The sequence below is a fragment of the Cyprinus carpio genome, chromosome A24, assembly GCF_018340385.1.
Source record: "Cyprinus carpio isolate SPL01 chromosome A24, ASM1834038v1, whole genome shotgun sequence".
NCBI lineage: Eukaryota > Metazoa > Chordata > Actinopteri > Cypriniformes > Cyprinidae > Cyprinus > Cyprinus carpio.
The window spans coordinates 22,970,299-22,989,642 of NC_056595.1; the positions used below are offsets into that span (position 1 = coordinate 22,970,299).

The window sequence follows — 19,344 nt, forward strand, 5'->3', positions numbered from 1 at the left end:
TGAAAGAACGAGGGATAAAGAGAGAAAGACAAAAGAAACAGGGACACCACATGTTAACAGCCGTCTCAGCACCCCATCAGACGAATAGTGATAGAATAGAACAGACACACACACACACAGACACACAACATAGTTTCCCACCACACAACTACTGTGAGGTCCAAACGTCTGAGACCACACGGAAAACACGGAATTTAAATCTGGAAGATTTAGAACACTGAAAACATTTTAAAACAAAGTAGCACTTCTGTACGCTGATCACGTGACTCTTGAGACTCTCTGAGATGAGAATCTCAAATCACGCTGGAGAACATGTTGATTTGTTGTAATAAATGATGTTATTTTTTTGAATGATTGTTGTGCTGTGTTGTCAGCAACACACACTTATTTACATTATGTGCACAAACGCACAGTAAAGTTGGGGGCAAAAGTGCTCAAATATCTAGAGATTGTGTCTGACATCACATCAAAAGGCGATGCAAAATTTAGCACGCAAATACGAGCACATTTAACACGTCCAGTAAGTCAAGGCTAAATGAGAATAGGCCATAGTATGGAAAATTTGGTGAGTAATGCCTCCGTCTAAGAATAATAGCCACTGAGAACAGTAGGCGCATATAAACACATGCAATCCTGCACACATGTGCATGTGTTGAGCTCACTGATGGTAAGAGATTACTCTTTACCGTTTCCCCGAACACATGTTCACAGTTACCTCCAAGATCAAACTCAGCCTGATACCGCCGCTAATGTGGCCGCTAAATTAACTGCTTTGTTTCATGTGAGACAATGATAAAAGCTGGAGAGTATTTATGTCACTCGGTTTTTAGATCTGATGTTGCTATACAGAAAATAAATGACAACGGGAACGTCCCTGGGCTTATTCTGCACAATTCATCAATGCATGTTATTCCATCATATTTCAGAAAAAAAAAAAAAAAAATTTAAGTTTCCCTATTTTGCCATTTCCAATATTGCCTTTCATGCCATGTGTAATGTAGGTGTATGTGAATGTAAATGATCTGCAAAGTTGTAAAGTGCATGATAAATAGCTATCGTCTCCCAAAATGAAGAACCAACTCTGTCGGGCCGTAACGAGTCGTCAGTTATTCGAATCTCACTTCTGTGGCGGCTACACATCGCAGGGTAACACATTTGCATATTTCCTGCCTATGTTCTAAATTGGCCGGCCGTGAACAACTTGACCCCACCCACAAACACGTCACTTTACTGACGACTGCTACTCTAATAAACTCAGTTTATTTGGACCAGCTGACTTAAATGAATCACAGCCTGTAAGTATGATAAATAATAGATATATTTTCTATCGAGCATTCAAAATACGGAACTATGGCAATGGGTGTATTGATTCTGACACGTAGACCAATCACAACAGACTGGGCCATCTGACCAATCAGAGCAGAGTAGGCTCAGGGAAAGGAGGGGTTTAGAGAGACTGAATCTTTGAACTGCTTCGAACGAATCGTTTGAGAATCACTGGAAAATTAGGTGATATTAAATGCTTATTTTTGAAGAAACGAAAGCGGTTTTTGACCATGCATGCATGTTACTCTATTGCAGGAGACTCCCAAAACAATATTAGGAACATTTTACATAACACTGACAGCAAGAACAAAGAAAAATAGTGCATTTAACCTTTAATATTGTACAGTTGTTAATTTGATTTATATTATTTGCTGTGTATAATAGGATGTACATTCAATCGAAGTTTGGTTTAGGCTTTAATGAAGATTTTTTAATTATTATTTTAATAATTTATTAGTAAATGTAAAAGTATTTACTAATATATTATCGTTACATATATATAAGTATCGTTCATGTTAACTAATATAGTTAAATATTACAAAAACCAGGCGAATGATATTTTAACAAACCCTTCTCTAAAAACCTTCAGAAGGAATAAAACTGGAAAGTTTGGATTTCCGGTGCTACTGAATTTCTCATTTTGAGCAAACGGCCTTTAAATATGTATTGTAATTAAAATCTTTTTAGACAACAGCAAAACATATCACTTAAGATTGTGCATCTTTAAACAAAGAAAAAAATTGAAAAAAAATTAAATGTTACCAGTAAAGTTATTTATCACTTAATTTAGAATTCTGAATTTAAAATCTGGAAGTTGTAGAATCTAAATGTAGAAATTATGTTGCATTCATAAAATTGTCACATTGTTATTTAATCCAGTTGCACTGCATTCAATTAGTATCTTCTTTCAGAATATTAAAGAACTAAGAAAGAACATAGAACGTAGATGGAGACGTTTTTACCTACACTACTCTGTAAAATGATGAGCTTCCTTAACTATAATCACGAGTTTGTGAATGATTTTTACTCATTTTCTACATAAAATCTACGAGTAGACACATGATCTGCAGGAGACGCAATGATAAGAATGCATGGATGTGTGAGAGAAACCGTGATTCTGCCAAACAAAACTCTGGTGACATTTGGAATGTTTTACGAGAAATGCTCAAAGAGTGGATGGGACGACGTCTCTCTTTCTTTTAGAGTAGCTGGCTATGACAGATGGAAAGGGGGCAGAGGGACACCTCTCCGAGGGTTATATGTGGCTGTGAGAAGGAGAGTCTGAAATTTGATTCTTGGCACCAGACAGACTGCAGTCTGACCAGCCAAAATTTGGAGGGGGAGTGTGTGTGACAGTAAGCAACAGGAGGGGGGCAGTGAGGACAGTATTACCGATTAGTGTGTGTGTGTGTGTTACTAGGGTCAACAGAAAAATTCTCTCTCTCTTGTGTACTTCAGGCCTAGTGGAGCCAGTCTAACCCTTCGACCCCTCACACAAACAATGGAGAATCAAAGCTAATCAGCTGATTCCCTCGCCGTTTAAAAGACACGCCGACAGGTTTGCATGTCACCACAGAGAACTTCAGCATGCAAACGCTCTTCTCCAATCAGAATCTCACAAGAACGGGTCACATTTCACCTCAAAATCAACAGACAAGAAATAAGATATTATAGTTTGCATAAGCAAAAGCATGTCCTATTATTTTAATGACAATGAAGCTAATTTTGCTCCAAAAATTCTCATTACTATTACACTAATGCATCTGTGTGTTTTACTTTTCAGTTTTTTCTCAATGGTGATTATCATAATAAACTACTTGAACTAATATAATTCATGAGCTGATTAATCGCAAAACATTAAGACAACAGTTTTGTATGAGAAGTTTTCTGAAATGATATGTTTGAATATGCAAATTAGGTATTATCTAATTAAATTTGCATACATTTATAGAGCAAAAAAACTGAGGAGTCGATGCAGCCAGGCTTAAAATTGTTTCATTTTGTTGACATACTAGATGTCTCTTTTTATCACTCCATAAATCAGAAAATACTGTCAATAGATTTTCACCATATAATTTAGGAATATAATGTTATATAAATCAGGCAAATGCTATATGAACAAACCCTTCTCTAAAAGCCTGCAGAATATAAACAGTAAAAAAATTAAAGTTTGGTGAATGCAAGTACTGTTTACATTGGAAATTTCTCCTTTTGAGAAAGTCTTTAAATGTATGTGTTATAATGGAATCTACAGACGCAAATAGATTAAATCAACCCTTAAATGCATATTTAGGATTTCTTCTTTCCAATAGTCTGAAAGAAGATAAGTTATGGAGAGCAAAACTGCAAAATTGCAAAAAAAAAAAAAAAAACACGAAATTGAACTCAAAATTGACCAGTGCATGCATTTTGCCTGCAGTTTCTTCCTTTAAAAATGCTTTAAAATCATTAGAAAAATGTTACAATTTAAATAATACATTGTATACATAAAAACAATATATATATATATATATATATATATATATATATATATATATATATATATATATATATATATATAATAAAGCCGCTTATCTGCATTATAAGAATAGAAATAAATAAAAGAATGTCAAGAATTGCAAAACAAAAATAGGTTTAATTTTCATTGAAGAAAATGCAACTTCTTCCATTTGGATTTGCGGTGAAATGCGTTTCATGTGATCACACATGTCACTTTGACGGCATTAAAACAGGAGCAAGTTTGTTTAACACAGTAAAGCCATGGTCTTTTCCCATCGTTTGTGCGTCTGCGCATTTGCGTGTTTCTGCCGCGGGCGTATGCGTTCTAATCCGTGCCGATTAAGAGATTAACCGCGGGAGTATTTGTGTGCATGCGGCGGTATGCGCGTGTGTTGTCGCAGTAGTAGTCGCTCCCCTGTGAGAGTGTTTGCTGTGTGAGAGAGTTCAACTGCCCACCACCTGTTTGCCCCCCACCCCAGGGGGCAAATCTCTCTAATTCTGATGAGCAGAGACAGAAGACCGTCGCCATGGGGATGTTCCGCAGGGGGACGAGACGCGCGTGTGAGCGCGGGATCAATCAATGTATGAATGCGTGTGTGCTGATGTGTCTTAGTGCATCGGCCCGTACGTGTGTGTGTGTGACGTTAGGCCGTCTAAGAGGCTCTGGCGACAGACAGCTCGGCGTGCAGGAGGTGACAGGGAGTCTGCGTGAGTCTCTGCACGGCCCTGAAAACAGGGGGGCCCAGCCCGCATCATGCCCAGCCAGGGTGGCTACATCCTGGGGACATGCTGCCCTGAGACTCCCCGGAGTTATATGTGTCTCTGGAGCCCAGCTCCCAATCTGCCATATGCCACGACCCAGATGCAGCCGCCGATACAAACCTCTTCTCATACACAAACAAAAGCACATAAACTTGTAGTTCAACACCATAAAAGTGCATACTAGCAGGTTTACAATGGGACGATTTAAATACCTTTTAACTGAAAATCCTTTACTTAAAGGGACAGTTCAGCCAAAAATTAAAAGTCTGTCATCATTTACTCACCCTCAAGTTGTTCCAAACCTGTAGGAGTTTCTTTCTTCTGTTGAATGTAAAAGAAGATATTCTGAAGAATGCTGGGAAACAAACAGTTGCTGGTAGCCACTGAGTTCCATAGTATGAAAAAAAAAAATACTATATAAGTCACTGGGTACCATCAACCAAAATACTTTAAAATGTCTTGTTTTACATTCAGCAGAAGAAAGAAACTTATTTAAAAAAAAAGAAGACATTTTTGATTTTGGGGTGAATTATCCCTTTAATTTGGTTTTCCCAGTCGAAAACGACCGGCCTTTTAAAAATTGTATTTGTGTAAAGCTGCTTTGAAACAATGTGTATTGTGAAAAGCACTATACAGGACTTAATACCATGTCCTTTATTAAAGTACTTTGAAGCACCATTAAAATCACGTGTCCAAATGAGTAATTGTGGTCAAAGTTTGGTAATTTTTCTTATACAGTAAAAAAAAAAAAAAAAAGAAAGCCAGAGATTCACGTGCCTTTAAAACGAAGTGCATGTTGATGATCTCAGAAAAAGTGCTCAAGAAAAACATGTTAGAAGTGAGTCAGATTTGTGACTTTTGGACATGCATAAGCCGTGACAGATGGAGAGGATGGAGAGCAGAGAGACAGTCAGAGCTGAAGTCATGATGTCTGTAGAGATGAGCAGAGGAAAAACGTTCAGAGCATTCAGAGCCAGCATGGCTTCTCTGGCATCTTTTGAGTCCAAATGGCTGGTCAACATCTCGCAAACTAGTCTTAGCTGTTTAAAATGACATAATTGAAAACATAGACTAATGCAAATGTTGTGGTACCAGTCCACGCTGAGAGAGCGCCTCCTGTAGGCTGGAGGTCTGGATGACTGACTCCTGTCCTCCTTGCAGTGTTTGTCCTTCAAAGAGAGTCTCTGGGTGAACTTCACAATCCCAGACTCAGTCCTGAGAAAAACATAGACACACAGAAATAGCATGATTACTCTAATACACACAATGATTTACTCAGTGTTTCCCTAAACGCACACTGCTTGACAGCAGTCCAGAGCTTTACCAAACATTTCCCATCATAATGTTTCATCATGATCCATGTGTACAAATATTTGATCTTCAAATACACACAAATAGTACAATTAATGTCAGTAATTTCAGTGTCACTTTAAAAATGCAGATCAACATTTTCTATCACTCCAATCAAAAATCCTTTTGTCCAAAATGGATGAAGATCATGAAAATAAAATAAAATTATTATTATTATTATTATTCATAGCAAAAAAACTAACAGATATGGATAATGATATGAAACAAAGAAAATAATAAATATATAAATAATAAATAATTGAGTTTATTAATAATAAATCAAATTATTAAATAAAAATAAAATTTTAAAACAATAAATGAATAAACAAAATAAAAAAAAAATCATTGTTTTACATTCTTCAAAATCCTAAAAATTTGCTTATTTCCAGGTTTTAACCAGTCCAGAGTTTTACCAAATATTTTCCATCATGTGTATAAATATTTGATATTTGATTAGTACAATTTACCATTTCAGCTTCACTTTAAAAATGTAAACTTTTTATCTTTTATCCTTTTGACCAAAACTAAAAGGAAAAACATGATGAAAATAAAATAAACCTCATTTAATAATAAAAATAAAAATGTATAAATACATAAATAAATAAATAAATAATAAAATGTGGATAATATAACAAAACAAATAAATAATAAACATACCTGCAATTTAAATAAATAAATAAATTATTTTCAATGTTTTACATCTTTCAAAATACTAAAATGTTATTTGTTTCCAGGATTTAATTTTTGCATTTTTATTTATTTATTTATTTATTTATTTTTATTTTTTAATCCCAGGTTTTCAATTTTTAAAAGATTTTATATGAGGACTTTTGAACTAACTGTATATTTAAAAAAAATCATTTTAAAAAAGGAAAATATGTCTAATTATCAAGAAAATAATGTCACAATAAGGTGCAATATGACCTGGAGATGTTCTCCAAGAGATTCCCCTGTAAAACTTTATGTAAGAGGGATTGCATGTGTTGAATTTGTCGTCTCATTAGCAACAGTGTCGTCATAACAGCAGCAGCGGACGCTATATGCAGATCTGTGCGTGTGAGTCTGACAGTGCTGTAAATGCGTGAATGAACGATCCTACAATCGCTTAATGACAAACAAGTCAACAAGTGTGACTGAAGAATGTTTAAACAGTGAAGGACAAGGTCAGCGGGCGAACAGCAGTGCCAGCGCGTCCCAAACACTCATGCCACGGAGAGGTGACCGCATCCGTATTTCTAGAAGGAATGTTCCTAGAAAGAAGCCGTTTGGGAATAAGACAGGAAGAAGGACAGCGGGAAGAATCTGATTCCGCCGGCAGCTGTTCTGGATGACACTGCGCTCGGTCGGGGTCCCATGTGCTGATGTAATGCCTTTAGAAGATTTCTTACAGTAGGAAGGCCTTAGTGATGACATCACCTCCTTCAAGAGCACACACGCCGGACGGACATGTACACACAAACGCCGGTATAAAAATAAATACCAAACATAAACACGGCACAAGTCAAAGCTTAATTCGTATGCACTTTTAGACGTGATTGAGAGCGAGAGAGCAAGAGAGCGAGAGAGAGGGAGAGAGAGAGAGAGAGAGAGAGAGAGAGAGAGAAGATCTGTTTCAAAATCAAGTCAGCTGCACAAAGCATTCTGGGATTGCCTTCTTTATGAAGGATACATTGTAGAATTTGGCCAATAGAACACTCAAAAATATTTAGGCTTAAATTTAGAATTTATGTATTTGAATTGCATATGAAATATTACATGCATTTTGATTATGCCGTTTTACCAAACTAATAAATGTAATGTGATGCATATTTGCTAGTCATAAATCATTGAAACAGGTCCGATTTCTCTAATAGTTACAATAAACTGAATGTGTTTTAAATAGACAATAACCCAGTTTATATATTTATTATCAATAAATCCAGTACCGGTAAGAAACAGGTCAGATTTATGCACTCAAAAAAAAAAAAAACAGCATAGTTTATTTTCAACTATTTGCACCTATTTGATTTTATTTAAATAATATTTTCAAAATACATTCATTCAAATTGCTTAGAATCGATGTGAAATCAATATAATTTATTCAAAGTATAAACATGGTTAAAATATAGCTAGTGGTAAGCTATATTCAGTTAAAATGAATGAAATTGAAATGAACTGGATTTATAAATGAACTGGCACGCAGTTTTATCAAACAAACTAATAAACTTGATGAGAAGCATATTTGTACGCAGTGCTAGGTGTAATGCAATACTAAGAAATTAATTACTATAATTTAAAAGTAAGGGATAACTCTTATTTTTTCTGTAATTTAATTACAGTTACTTCTGATGTAATTGCATTAAATACTGTATAGACTATAGGACAATTCCCTTCTCCCTTCAAATACACTGGTCAGTCCAAAAATTATTTATGCAATTTTATATTATTTATTTAAAGGAATTAAAAAGCAGTTTCATGTCCATCCTTGTATCATTCAACTGGTCGAGATTGCAATAAGTAATGCAATACATTTTAGAGAGAGTTATTGGTACAATAATCTACAGTGATTACACAGTTGAAGATGTAATTAGTAGCTAGTAATTAATTACTTTTTTAAAGTAACTTACCCAATGCTGCCAGTCATGCATAAATGAATAGGTCAGATTTCTGTAATAGTACTAAAATCTGAATAAATGAATTTTATGATTATTTAAATAAAATAAAATCATTATTAATAATGCTACGATTATTGAGTGTGTAAATCTCACCTGTTTCATTGATGTATGACTGACAAATATGCATCATATTAAGTTAATAATTCTGTTAAAACTGTAATTCAACTGGATGGAAATTTGACATGCAGTACAAAGTATTTTTTGAGGGAAGGCAGTACTATCTCTATGCTGTCTAGGTAGGCGTCTCACTAGGTTTGGAGTGGAGCTGGAGAGCGAGGGAGATGCGAGTGTCTGTTTGTGTTGTTTGATGTCGATGGGCGCTCAGACTGCAGCCAGTGCACAGATCCAGTGCTTCGGCCCAGGCTGCTCATTAGACAAGCATATAAATACAAACACACACAGTATTAAACAGCAGTGCCAGCGCAGACAGAAACTGGTTAGTTAAGGCTAAAATAAAAGCTCTCCGCACCGCACATCAAATGTGTTGCACTGTTCCACTTAAAGGCTTTGCCTTTGTCTTTACTCAAGTCATTTTATAATTGGTGGCTTGTAGATTCTAATGGAGTATCTGTATATTTACTCAAGTATGGTTTTCAGGTACTCAGAATAGAAGAATCAACTTAATTTTCAAATCATGATTGTTAATTTAAACTGAATCAGTCACAGTCCTCATAGGAAGTTGTACTGGGATTTAAATTTGAGTGACAGGAGGAGGAATTTACTGAATTTAAAATTCAGCATCAGTGATGCATTCTGGGAAATTTTTTTTTTATAATTTATTAAATCTGTCCATGTATGTATCTATCTGGCAATTTGTCTTTACATCTATCCATCCATTAATGTCTGTCCATCCATCAAGCATATAAACCTTCAAATTTTGAGGCTTTTTAAACTTTAGTCAGAACTTTCAAATCAAGATTAAAAGTTGTCTTGATGAATTTTGCTTCAATAGTTGACAATTACAGTTAAATGAATTTCTTGGAATTTCAATGAACCCTAATTCTTCGTCCCTACATTTAAGTTTGAATTGCAGTACTAAATTTAGAATTGACTAAGATAAATTCCAATTTATTTCCAGGATTTCATCAAGATTTAGTATCGCAATTCAAATTTAAATGTAGGGACGAAAAATTAAGAAAATCCAAGAAATTCATTTAACTGTATTATCAACTAGAGAAGCAAAATTTATCAAGACAACATTTAATGTTGATATTATGACCACTGATCAACAGCCTGTGCAGTCAAAAAGCAATTTCAGCTGAAAAGTTGGTATATTTTTAAATATAAAGAAAAACACATGTATATCAACACCAAATACAGCTATAAACTCAGACAGTACAGTCTTGTACACACACTTCTGATTCATGTTCCCAGAACTCCAAAATAAAAGTGGCTTCTCTAGAGGGCCACCTACTCGCCCCGTCTGTCTCTCTCTCTCTCTCTCTCTGTGGTCTTTGCCGGAATGCTGTAATGGACCAAAAGTGTCTCCGTCCTTGTCATTCCCTCCAGAATCCCACAATTCCACAGGGCGTCCAGATTTCAATCAGAGTGGAGACGGCCATCACGGTGATTATTTATGCTGGAGCGGATCACGAGCGTGTGAACGTGTCAGACATTTATAGACGCCAACCACATACACACACACACACGGTAACACACAACAGCGTGTGTTTGTGAGGAAGTTCTCCGAGCCGGTGGTTTCCGCTGTGTCATCTCCGTACCTACAACCAGACCTGTGGCCAAATGTGTGCATATATATGCCTGTGTGCGAGAGAATGAGAAAAACGAGAACGGAAAAGACGATGCCACACACACACACACATGAGTGAGATGCCAGGCGATGTTTTCGCGGGAAAGTTCCTCTGGCAGGGCTTTATTGAGGTGTGTGTGTGTGTGTCTGGCACGGCACTGTTGGGGAACCGTCAGACTTTTCATGGCCAAACCACATCAAAGACGCAAACCACAACGCCAGCCCCTCCACACACACACAAGGCTGAGTCAACCTTTACACATACACACATTAACCACAAAACCAAACACTGAAACATGCACACTTATTAAAGTTTTTAGACTGTCTATGTGAAAAATGCTTATGTGGGTCAGAGAGAGAGAGAGACAGAGAGACATACGGACACTGCTGTCATATATCACTCATGCTAATTCATTTGATTTTCTCCCTTCAGTTATGCAACCCACAATAACTAATCTTACAGCTTAAGGTTTATGTGATTTGTTCACAAATGGTTGCTAGATGTCCAAACGCGAGACCACAAACGGTTAGAGCGCATGCATTTTATTCCTCACTAATTCAGTTCGCTCACTGATTGCGTTCACTCAGTGCACACAAAAACAATGTGTCAGGCTGAACTCAACTTCTGAGCGTAAGGCCACACAGGTTTCATTCTTTCTGCCTGACTGGAAACTCTTCCAAGGTTTGCCAAAGTTTATTCCGAGACACTTAATAGCAAGTAAACCGCATATTCATGAACAAAATTGTATATTACAGAGTTACGTTCATAAAAATAAACTGTTTATACACATTTTGAGTAAAAAAAAATGGAAAAAACTTGCATTCAGTTCTATTTGAGACAACTTATGGGACATATGTGACAAGTCTCTAAAAAGTTCAAAAGTTTAGGATGACTGATTTTTAAAAATATTATTTAACAAATGAACACTTATATTCAGCAAGGAAGCATTAAACTGATGGAAAGTGAGAGTGAAGACATTTAAAATATTACAAAAGATTCTTTCTTAATTATTGTTCTTTTCAACTCTCTAAAATGTATCACTCTTTCTACAAAAATACTGGGCAGCATAACTGTTTTCAACATTGATAATAATCAGAGATGTTTCTTGAGCAGCTAATCATCATATCAGAATGATTTCTGAAGATCATGTGACATTGAAGACCGGAGTAATAATGCTGAAAATTCAGCTTCGCATCACAGAAATAAATTACATTTTAAAATATATTCACATAGAAAACAGCAATTTTTAAATTCTAATAATATTTCACAATTTTACTGTATTTTTGATCAAATAAATGAAGTCTTTGTGAGCAGAAGAGACTTCTTTTAGAAACATTTTTTAAAAATCTTACTGATCCCAAATTTTTGAACAGTAGTGTATTTAATTGTTGTGAGTTTGATTTTAGATTCTGTGAAATTATTAAATGTGATTTTGTTGCTTTGCACAACGTTTAACTTTCAGCAAGGATGAAAAACTGACCTGGCGCTTCACACACACATTGTTAACTGCTACATGAAGCCATTTACCTGCAACCAGAACAGACACACTAATTACTAACTAATCACTGACAATGACGACATACTAATTAGGACAAATAACCAACACTACATCAGCTATCATCGATCTGGGGTGAAAAATCCCACAAAGCGGCTTTATATAACCTACCCAGAGAGGAAAACTAGACTTCATCTTTTGCTCGTCCTTTGATTAGATCTGATCAGCGGTTCAGTTCTCATTAGTCAGCCATTAGTGACAGATTTAGGAGATTTTCCATTTTCAATCTAGTAACCAAGGTAACATGTAGTTGATAGGAAGGCTCTCCTACGCCACATTGTGTGACAGTTTCATAATTCACAGACTCAGAAAGACACAGACCCAATAATAAGACGATTTAACATGTCAGGAGCACTAAAACATTAAAGAGACTTATTTCAGTCATTTACTGTTGAGATGCAACACAGATTTGCAAATGCAACTGATGCGTGACACAAGCAAGTTACCGCACTCACATATTCAGTGCACTATAGAGCTGCTGTCACGATACTGTGGTAACCTGATCTTAATGCATCCATTTCTGTTATGAGATACCTGTTTCATTTTTACTGACGTGTGAAGCCTCATTTTAACTTAAGCATTAGGCTTCTGACTTTACACTCAATGTTTATTATAATCACTATCATAATCTTTATTGAATATCGCTCAAGTTAGACTATGCTATTGAAAAAAACAGCAACAAAGGGCTAATTTTGTCAAATTTCAGGAGTCACTTGCATGGATTATATATATATATATAGCTAATTAAAATGACTATAGGTGAACCTTAAACAAATTCTAACTACACCCCGAAAATTTTAAGCATTTTTAAAAAACAAAAAACAAAGAAGAAACACCTACTCAGTTGAAGACGACCCCAAAGGAAAGTTGCTGTCTAATTTAGCTCACTTTTGGTGAATTTTCTCGCAAATGCTCACTTCAGACTAACACATAATCACATTCAGGTTGGCATTATAAATGCTTACTCTAGATTACAGTTTGGCTAAAACTAGATTATCTCTCTGTTCTGTGGGTCACTAGACCCAGTTAAGATCAAACACATTCCCAATGACTTGATTGTTTCATTATGGCATATTTAACCCTCGCATCACCCAAATGAGAGCGTGACGCAGACGTGTCTTACCTTCTCTGCCGCGGTCCCTTCCTGTCGATGGAGCCCAGACTCTGAAACACACACAAACACAACATTACAACCAATTTACAGAGATACAGTCATCTCTAAACACTGCAGTCATTTAACAGATTATTACACTCCAGAATACTTGATTCTGATTGGTCAATTGCAACATTCTGTGGTCAAATAATCACTCTAAATAATTTAACCCCACCAACTCCTACGTATCTGTCTCATGTATCGCTCCACACTCTTTCTTCTCACATAATCCAGTAATTTAATCACAAATTAATTTCATGCACATTTATTTATTAATTTGGTAAGCAGCCGTGAAATAAGTGGGTTCACACACAGTCAGACCGTCTCCAGTGCCCTACCAAGGGTTTGTTTGGCAATAATGTCTGGCTAACAATACAGTACATTAACCCTTAATTATTCAACTATCAATGGATGGATGAAAAGACCGACAGACAGATAGACAGGTAGATAGATAGATTGGCAGATGGCTGGACAGACAGACAGATGTGGTGACATTTGAAAGGGTGTGTGGTTGTTTCAAAGCTAACAGCTGGAGTCAGGATGATCACCGCTGTGATTCTGACCTTTACCTGTCAGAGTCTCCGACACAGAAAAACACTGAATTATGACATCTAAAGTATGATTTTAAACCTTCACTCATACAAAGTTACTCATACGCCTGTTAACCTCTGATGATGATGATGATGTTCTTCCTCTGCCACTGTGAGAACCGCGTTTCTACAGTCAAGTATCAAGCGCTGCAATCACAGCGAATGAAATCACAGAACATCATCTCCAGTGTTCAGACTTTTCACACCTCAGCAGCCTCAAACCACACGAATTAGCCGTTCGTCAGCGCAAACGAGTGCTGTGACAAAAGCGTAACCACCAAATGAGAACTTCTCACTGAGAGCATCACTCAACACAGCATGTCGACATGCATCGAGTGTGATTAGTGTGCAAAAACCGTTTAACAAAACTACTAAACACACACACACACGGTCCTCAGGCATTCCACTAATCACATACCTGTGCAGTTCCAGTTTCACCTGTCGCACTCCCTTTTTCTTCGCTTCAGGTACAGACTAACTAAAACACACACACTGTGTCCGTCTATCTGTCTCTCTCTCGCTGCTGGAGGTGTTTTAGTGTTTTATCAGTCCGTTTCTCTCCTACTGCTGACTTGGTGTACTTTAATTGTGGTTGCCAGGCGATAAGCTTCACTAACTGTGCAGTAAACAGAAAAAGAGAGAGGGCGCGAGCGAGCATGAGAGAGAGAGAGAGAGAGAGAGAGAGAGGGAGGTGTTCTAAACAGTGCTGAATACTAATTGCTGCAACAATAAAAGTTAAACTAAAGGTCAGTGGCGCATCACACTTAGTGTTTGTTAGAAAGTCGTGCAACAAAAACACTTAAAGTCATATTTCACGTCACTTTTACTCATCAGTGAGCAGGTGCTGATCAATCTGTCATTAATGTTTCACTAACTAGTTTTATTCTCCATATGAAATGACCTTAAACTGCCTAGAACATCATCTGTCACTTTTCCTGCATGGATTTTTTTTATTTGACATTTGGTTAATGCAGCGGCGCAGATCAGCAGGTATGAAATTTTGATTCGTTCGCATCGGCTCCTGGTTCACTTGTTTATCTCTTTATGTGATGCCGTTTCTCTTTTGTTCCATTGATTTATTTAAAGTGGCATCATTAGCAGCTCTTCAAATATTCCTTCAGAAGCTTCCAGACTAGCAGGCGAATGAACACAATAAAAAAATCTTTATAAAAAAAAAAACAGCTTTGGATGAGGAAGCGTTTGCGCATGATAATTTGTGTTCCTGAAAATGAGCTGCTTTTCTCTTTGGTTTATTGAGATTTCACTCATGCATTGAAATTGAAATAGATTTATACATTTGTTAATGCACTACAGTATGTAATATTTAACAGAAAAGTTTACAATATTATGTTTAAACTGATTTTTTTTCATGATGTCACGTAACTCTGAAATCCATGTTTTAAAAATAATCTTTCACTTTAAAAAAATCATTCAGCTACATACAGTATAAACAAATTATATTTGACTTATTTAAAAAAAAATATGAAAATATACAATAAATAAACGTTTACACATATATTTTAAACTTTAAAGCATGTGTAATACATTTTATATATTTTATACACAAAATACTGACAAATTTTCAAAATATTAGACTTTTAACTGTGAAAGAATATTTGATGCATTAGCAAATAATCCATGTTTTAAAAATAATCTTTCAGTTTAAAAAATAATTCATTCAGCTGCTATACTATATCTTATTTAAAGCATAAACATAGTATAAATTATATTTTACTTATTTTAGAAAATAATATATTTAAATTATTTCAAATTTTATCATTTAAATACTCTTAAAATATACCTCTATTTTAAATATTCTGTTTTATTTATTTTATTACATTTTTAATGTTTTATATACATTGCATTCACATACAATTCGGAATAGTAGACTTTTAACTGTGAAAGAATATTTGATGCATCAACAATAAATCATAATAATATACTTATTCTAAATTATTTTGTACTTATTTTAGAAAATAGAAACATTTTTTAATTATTTTTAATTTTATAATTTAAACACTATTAAAATATACTTCTATACTAAATATACTTTTATACTTATATTTTATACTTTTAAACATTTAAAAAAATTACATACTCTACATACACATACAATTTTCAGAATATTATACTTAACTGTGAAAGAATATTTGATACTGTCATGATCATCAGCTGGAGTGCCCTTGATAACTACCAGAAGGCACTCCATCCCATAGATCTGTCTCTCAGTCTTGGACTTCATTTCCCATAATCCTTTGCCCTGACAAATCATCACTCATTGTTTGCACCTGTGTCTTGTTAACCCTATATATAGCCTGGTTCATGCAGTCATTCATTGTGAAGTCTTGCATGTGTCATGTACTGCATTTCTGAGCCGTTATGTCTTGGTTTGTTCTGGATTACTCTTTGTCTATGTTTCTTGTTATTGTTTTGCTGGTATATGACTTTTGCCTGTGTTTGGATCACAATTGTAGATTACACTCTGAATAAACATTGCGTTTGGATCATCAGTCTTTGTGTCTCGGAGCAGTTCATGATAGATACATTCACAGAAAATCATAATATACTTATAAATTAAAAATTAATTATACTTAAAATATACTTCTATACTAAATGTACGTTTATATATTTTATACATTTACGCATTTTAAAAAAATACACTTTACATGCACATACATTTTACAGAATATTAGATTTTTAACTGTGAAAGAATATTTGATGCATTAACAAATAATCACAATAATATACTAATTAATAATAGACAATAGCTTTTTAGAAAAAAAGGGTTTTCACACTTTTTGAAAAATTAATATTCATGAGTTTTTCTTGCTTTAAAACAATTACTCACGAGTTCATGATTTTATCTGCAGCATTTAAAAATACTGCAATCATTTTAAAAAAAAATTAAATGCAAAACAGAGAGTCTTAAAAATTAAAGAATTATTTAAAATAACTATTATAATTTATAATTTAGATTTAAAATGATCAAGCTTTATAAACCTCCATGCATGATCAGGAAAATGTACAATCACTATAGAAAAGGTTTACATTTTTGCAGGACTGGAAATCACAATTTTAATGAAACTAAAAAAAAAAAAAAACGTAAAGAATTTCATTATATTATACACAAATTTCGACACTAGAAAAGTAATTCTGAAAGGCAAAGTCACATGACAAGTCTATTCCAGTTTCCAGTCAGGCTTCCTGGTCAATCCTCCTAAAACACAAACACAACTCGACTGTGTACTTGTGTGTCTATAGGAGGGAAGCGATGCCTGCTGAGGTTGCCATGGCAGCAGTGCCTCGACCAATCCGAGAGCTCCCATAATGCCATGCAGGGATTTGGGACACTGGCTGGGCAAACGTCACTCAAAAGAGAAGGTTAATGAACTAATGATGCCACGCATAAATATATATGAACATAAACACATGCTGGGAGACTCGCATTCTGTATTCCTTTAAATGCATTTAACTAAAAATCTCCCAAGTCAGTCTGATGCTGTAGCCTCGGGTCTCTGGCAGACACACATTCACACCCCCTTTAACCAAATGAGCTTGTTCGAGTATGAAATGGAAAATTGGAAACATTTGCAGCACATTATATAAAATGGAAAATCTAAAAGTGTTACTCTCTCTGTTCGTTTGCCATAATGATCCGCAGTTCAGCTCCCGTCTGCACGCATGGCTGTGCGCTAATTATCATAGAAACGGCTCTCCAAAACATAAGAGCTTTTATAATATTTCTGTTTATTTTAGACTATAAAACATATACAGTAGCAGTGAAACGTTTGGAAACACTTGACTGGATTTATGTTTCTCTAATGTCCTAAAAAGCCTTTTGATCTAAACCCTTCTGCTTAAATTATTGAAACCAGTTTTGTAGACAAATTTAAGTGTGAATGTCTTTACAAACTGACTTTTAATAACGTATCCGATTATGTATAAGAAAAGTGTGTTTGATTTTAAAAAGGTTTGATTTATTTGTAAAATGTAAATAGCTACACAAATCAAAGTCAAAAACTGATTTCATCACAGCTAGATAAAGAAAAATTTAAATGAGAAAAAAAAAAATCTACTTCAGTGCAATATTGAAATAATTTCAAAATCAAGAGAGAAATGGTATTTCTATTTTTGATAACTACCAGGAGTCCATATGATTTGTGAGCTTTATTCCAAGTCTTATGAAGCCATACTTTGAAAAATCATTTCCTTGAATTTTATTGTTTCTGTTCTTGAGTTTTGTACTGCATAAAAAATTAATAAAAAATAAAATAAAATAAAATAAAAATCCCCTGATATGTTTTACAGTTTTGAGTTGTGTGTAACATGAAAATTAAATAAAATGATTGATTTATGTGTTTGAGTTGTGCATTACATAAAAATAAAACTAAAAAAAGAATAAAATGCTGGTGTTTTACAGTTTTGAGTTGTGTACTGCATGAAAAAAAGTAAATATAAAATAAAATGTATTTTTCTGTTTATGTTTTTGAGTTGTATAAAGCATAACATTTTTTTCTTATTTATCTGTGTATGTTTTGAGTTGTGTCTTTCATTAAAAAATTATTTAACAATTTTCTATGCATAATCAGATACATTCAAAACATATTCTGTTAAGTTTTCTTAAATTAAAATGTCAGTTTTGTAAAGAAATTCACACTTATAAAATTAGTCTCAATTTAAGCAGAAGCTTTTAGACCAAAAGGCTTTTTAAGATCAGGAGAATGAATGTATCCATGTATGTTAAATTGTGTACTGCATAAAAAATAAAAAAAAAATAGAATAAAATTAAATAAAATGAATTTTATGTTTTTGAGTTGTGTATTACATGAAAAAAATTAACTAAAACAAACTTAACTAAAATAAAAAACTAAAAAAATTCCTGATATGTTTTATGGTTTTTCATGACCATGAGAAGCCTGTATTTAAAGAGTGGCCTCAGAGCAAAAAAAGATTCCTCTGGGTGAGGATGCTGTGGAAAGAGGAAATGTGTCAGAGTGACAGAACCGCAGATCTGTGTTCAGTGTCACCGGACAATTGACATGGATGTAAAGTGACTCACAGTGAGAGACGCAGACGCTCTGAAACCTCATGAGCGTGTGTGTGTGTGTGTGTGTGTGCTGATGGGTGTTCGCTTGTGGTTCCTGTGGGGAGCGACTGAATGCTACCCATAAATCTCTGCAGTGTAGCCACCTCAAATCAGGGTAATGGGGCTAGAAGACATGCTGTCATCTGCATGATGAAGTCATTCGCATGCAGACCGATGCCAGCCGCGGCGGTGGGTCCGTCAGACACTAATTTACTGACTGCTACACAACGGCCCGTATCTACATTTCCTAACTTTTTTTTTTTGCTTTATTATGGGTGTGGGTCTCTTTTCACAATGCTGCACACTGCCACATTTCAAAACAATGACTGTAAATGATCCAAACCGCAAAAATCTGTTTAGGTCGCCTCTACATGTTCTGTTTTTCGCAGCTCGCTCTGTTTATTTTCCTTCATTAGTGTTAAATGAGCCATTAATCATCAAACATTAGTCTGGCTCATCATGCTGGTGTAATCGTGAAGTGCTGCTGCTGCAATAGAAATGAAAAGCGAGATGAAAAGAGAAGGAAGGAGCCAATATCATGCAAGGCACACCAACAGAGAGCAGAAGAAGGAGTGGATGAGTGGAGACGGGTGTACAGAGGGTTATCGTGGTCCAGGG

The 19,344-nt window shown here is 35.0% G+C and overlaps 1 protein-coding gene across 3 annotated transcripts in view; it reads right to left on the minus strand.

Annotated features, from left to right (window-relative positions):
* LOC109049402 (ankyrin repeat and fibronectin type-III domain-containing protein 1-like) overlaps positions 1-19,344 on the minus strand; it is a 70,868-nt gene that overhangs the window by 21,273 nt on the left and 30,251 nt on the right. For 2 of the 3 annotated variants that reach the window (XM_042714784.1, XM_042714785.1), the window contains 2 exons: positions 13,021-13,061; positions 5,680-5,802 (listed from right to left, as the gene is read on the minus strand). In XM_042714784.1, coding sequence (XP_042570718.1) covers positions 5,680-5,802; positions 13,021-13,061 — 164 coding nt within the window. Of the gene's footprint in view, positions 1-5,679; positions 5,803-13,020; positions 13,062-14,058; positions 14,264-19,344 lie in introns of those variants that run through there. The other variant, XM_042714786.1, reaches the window with a different exon arrangement.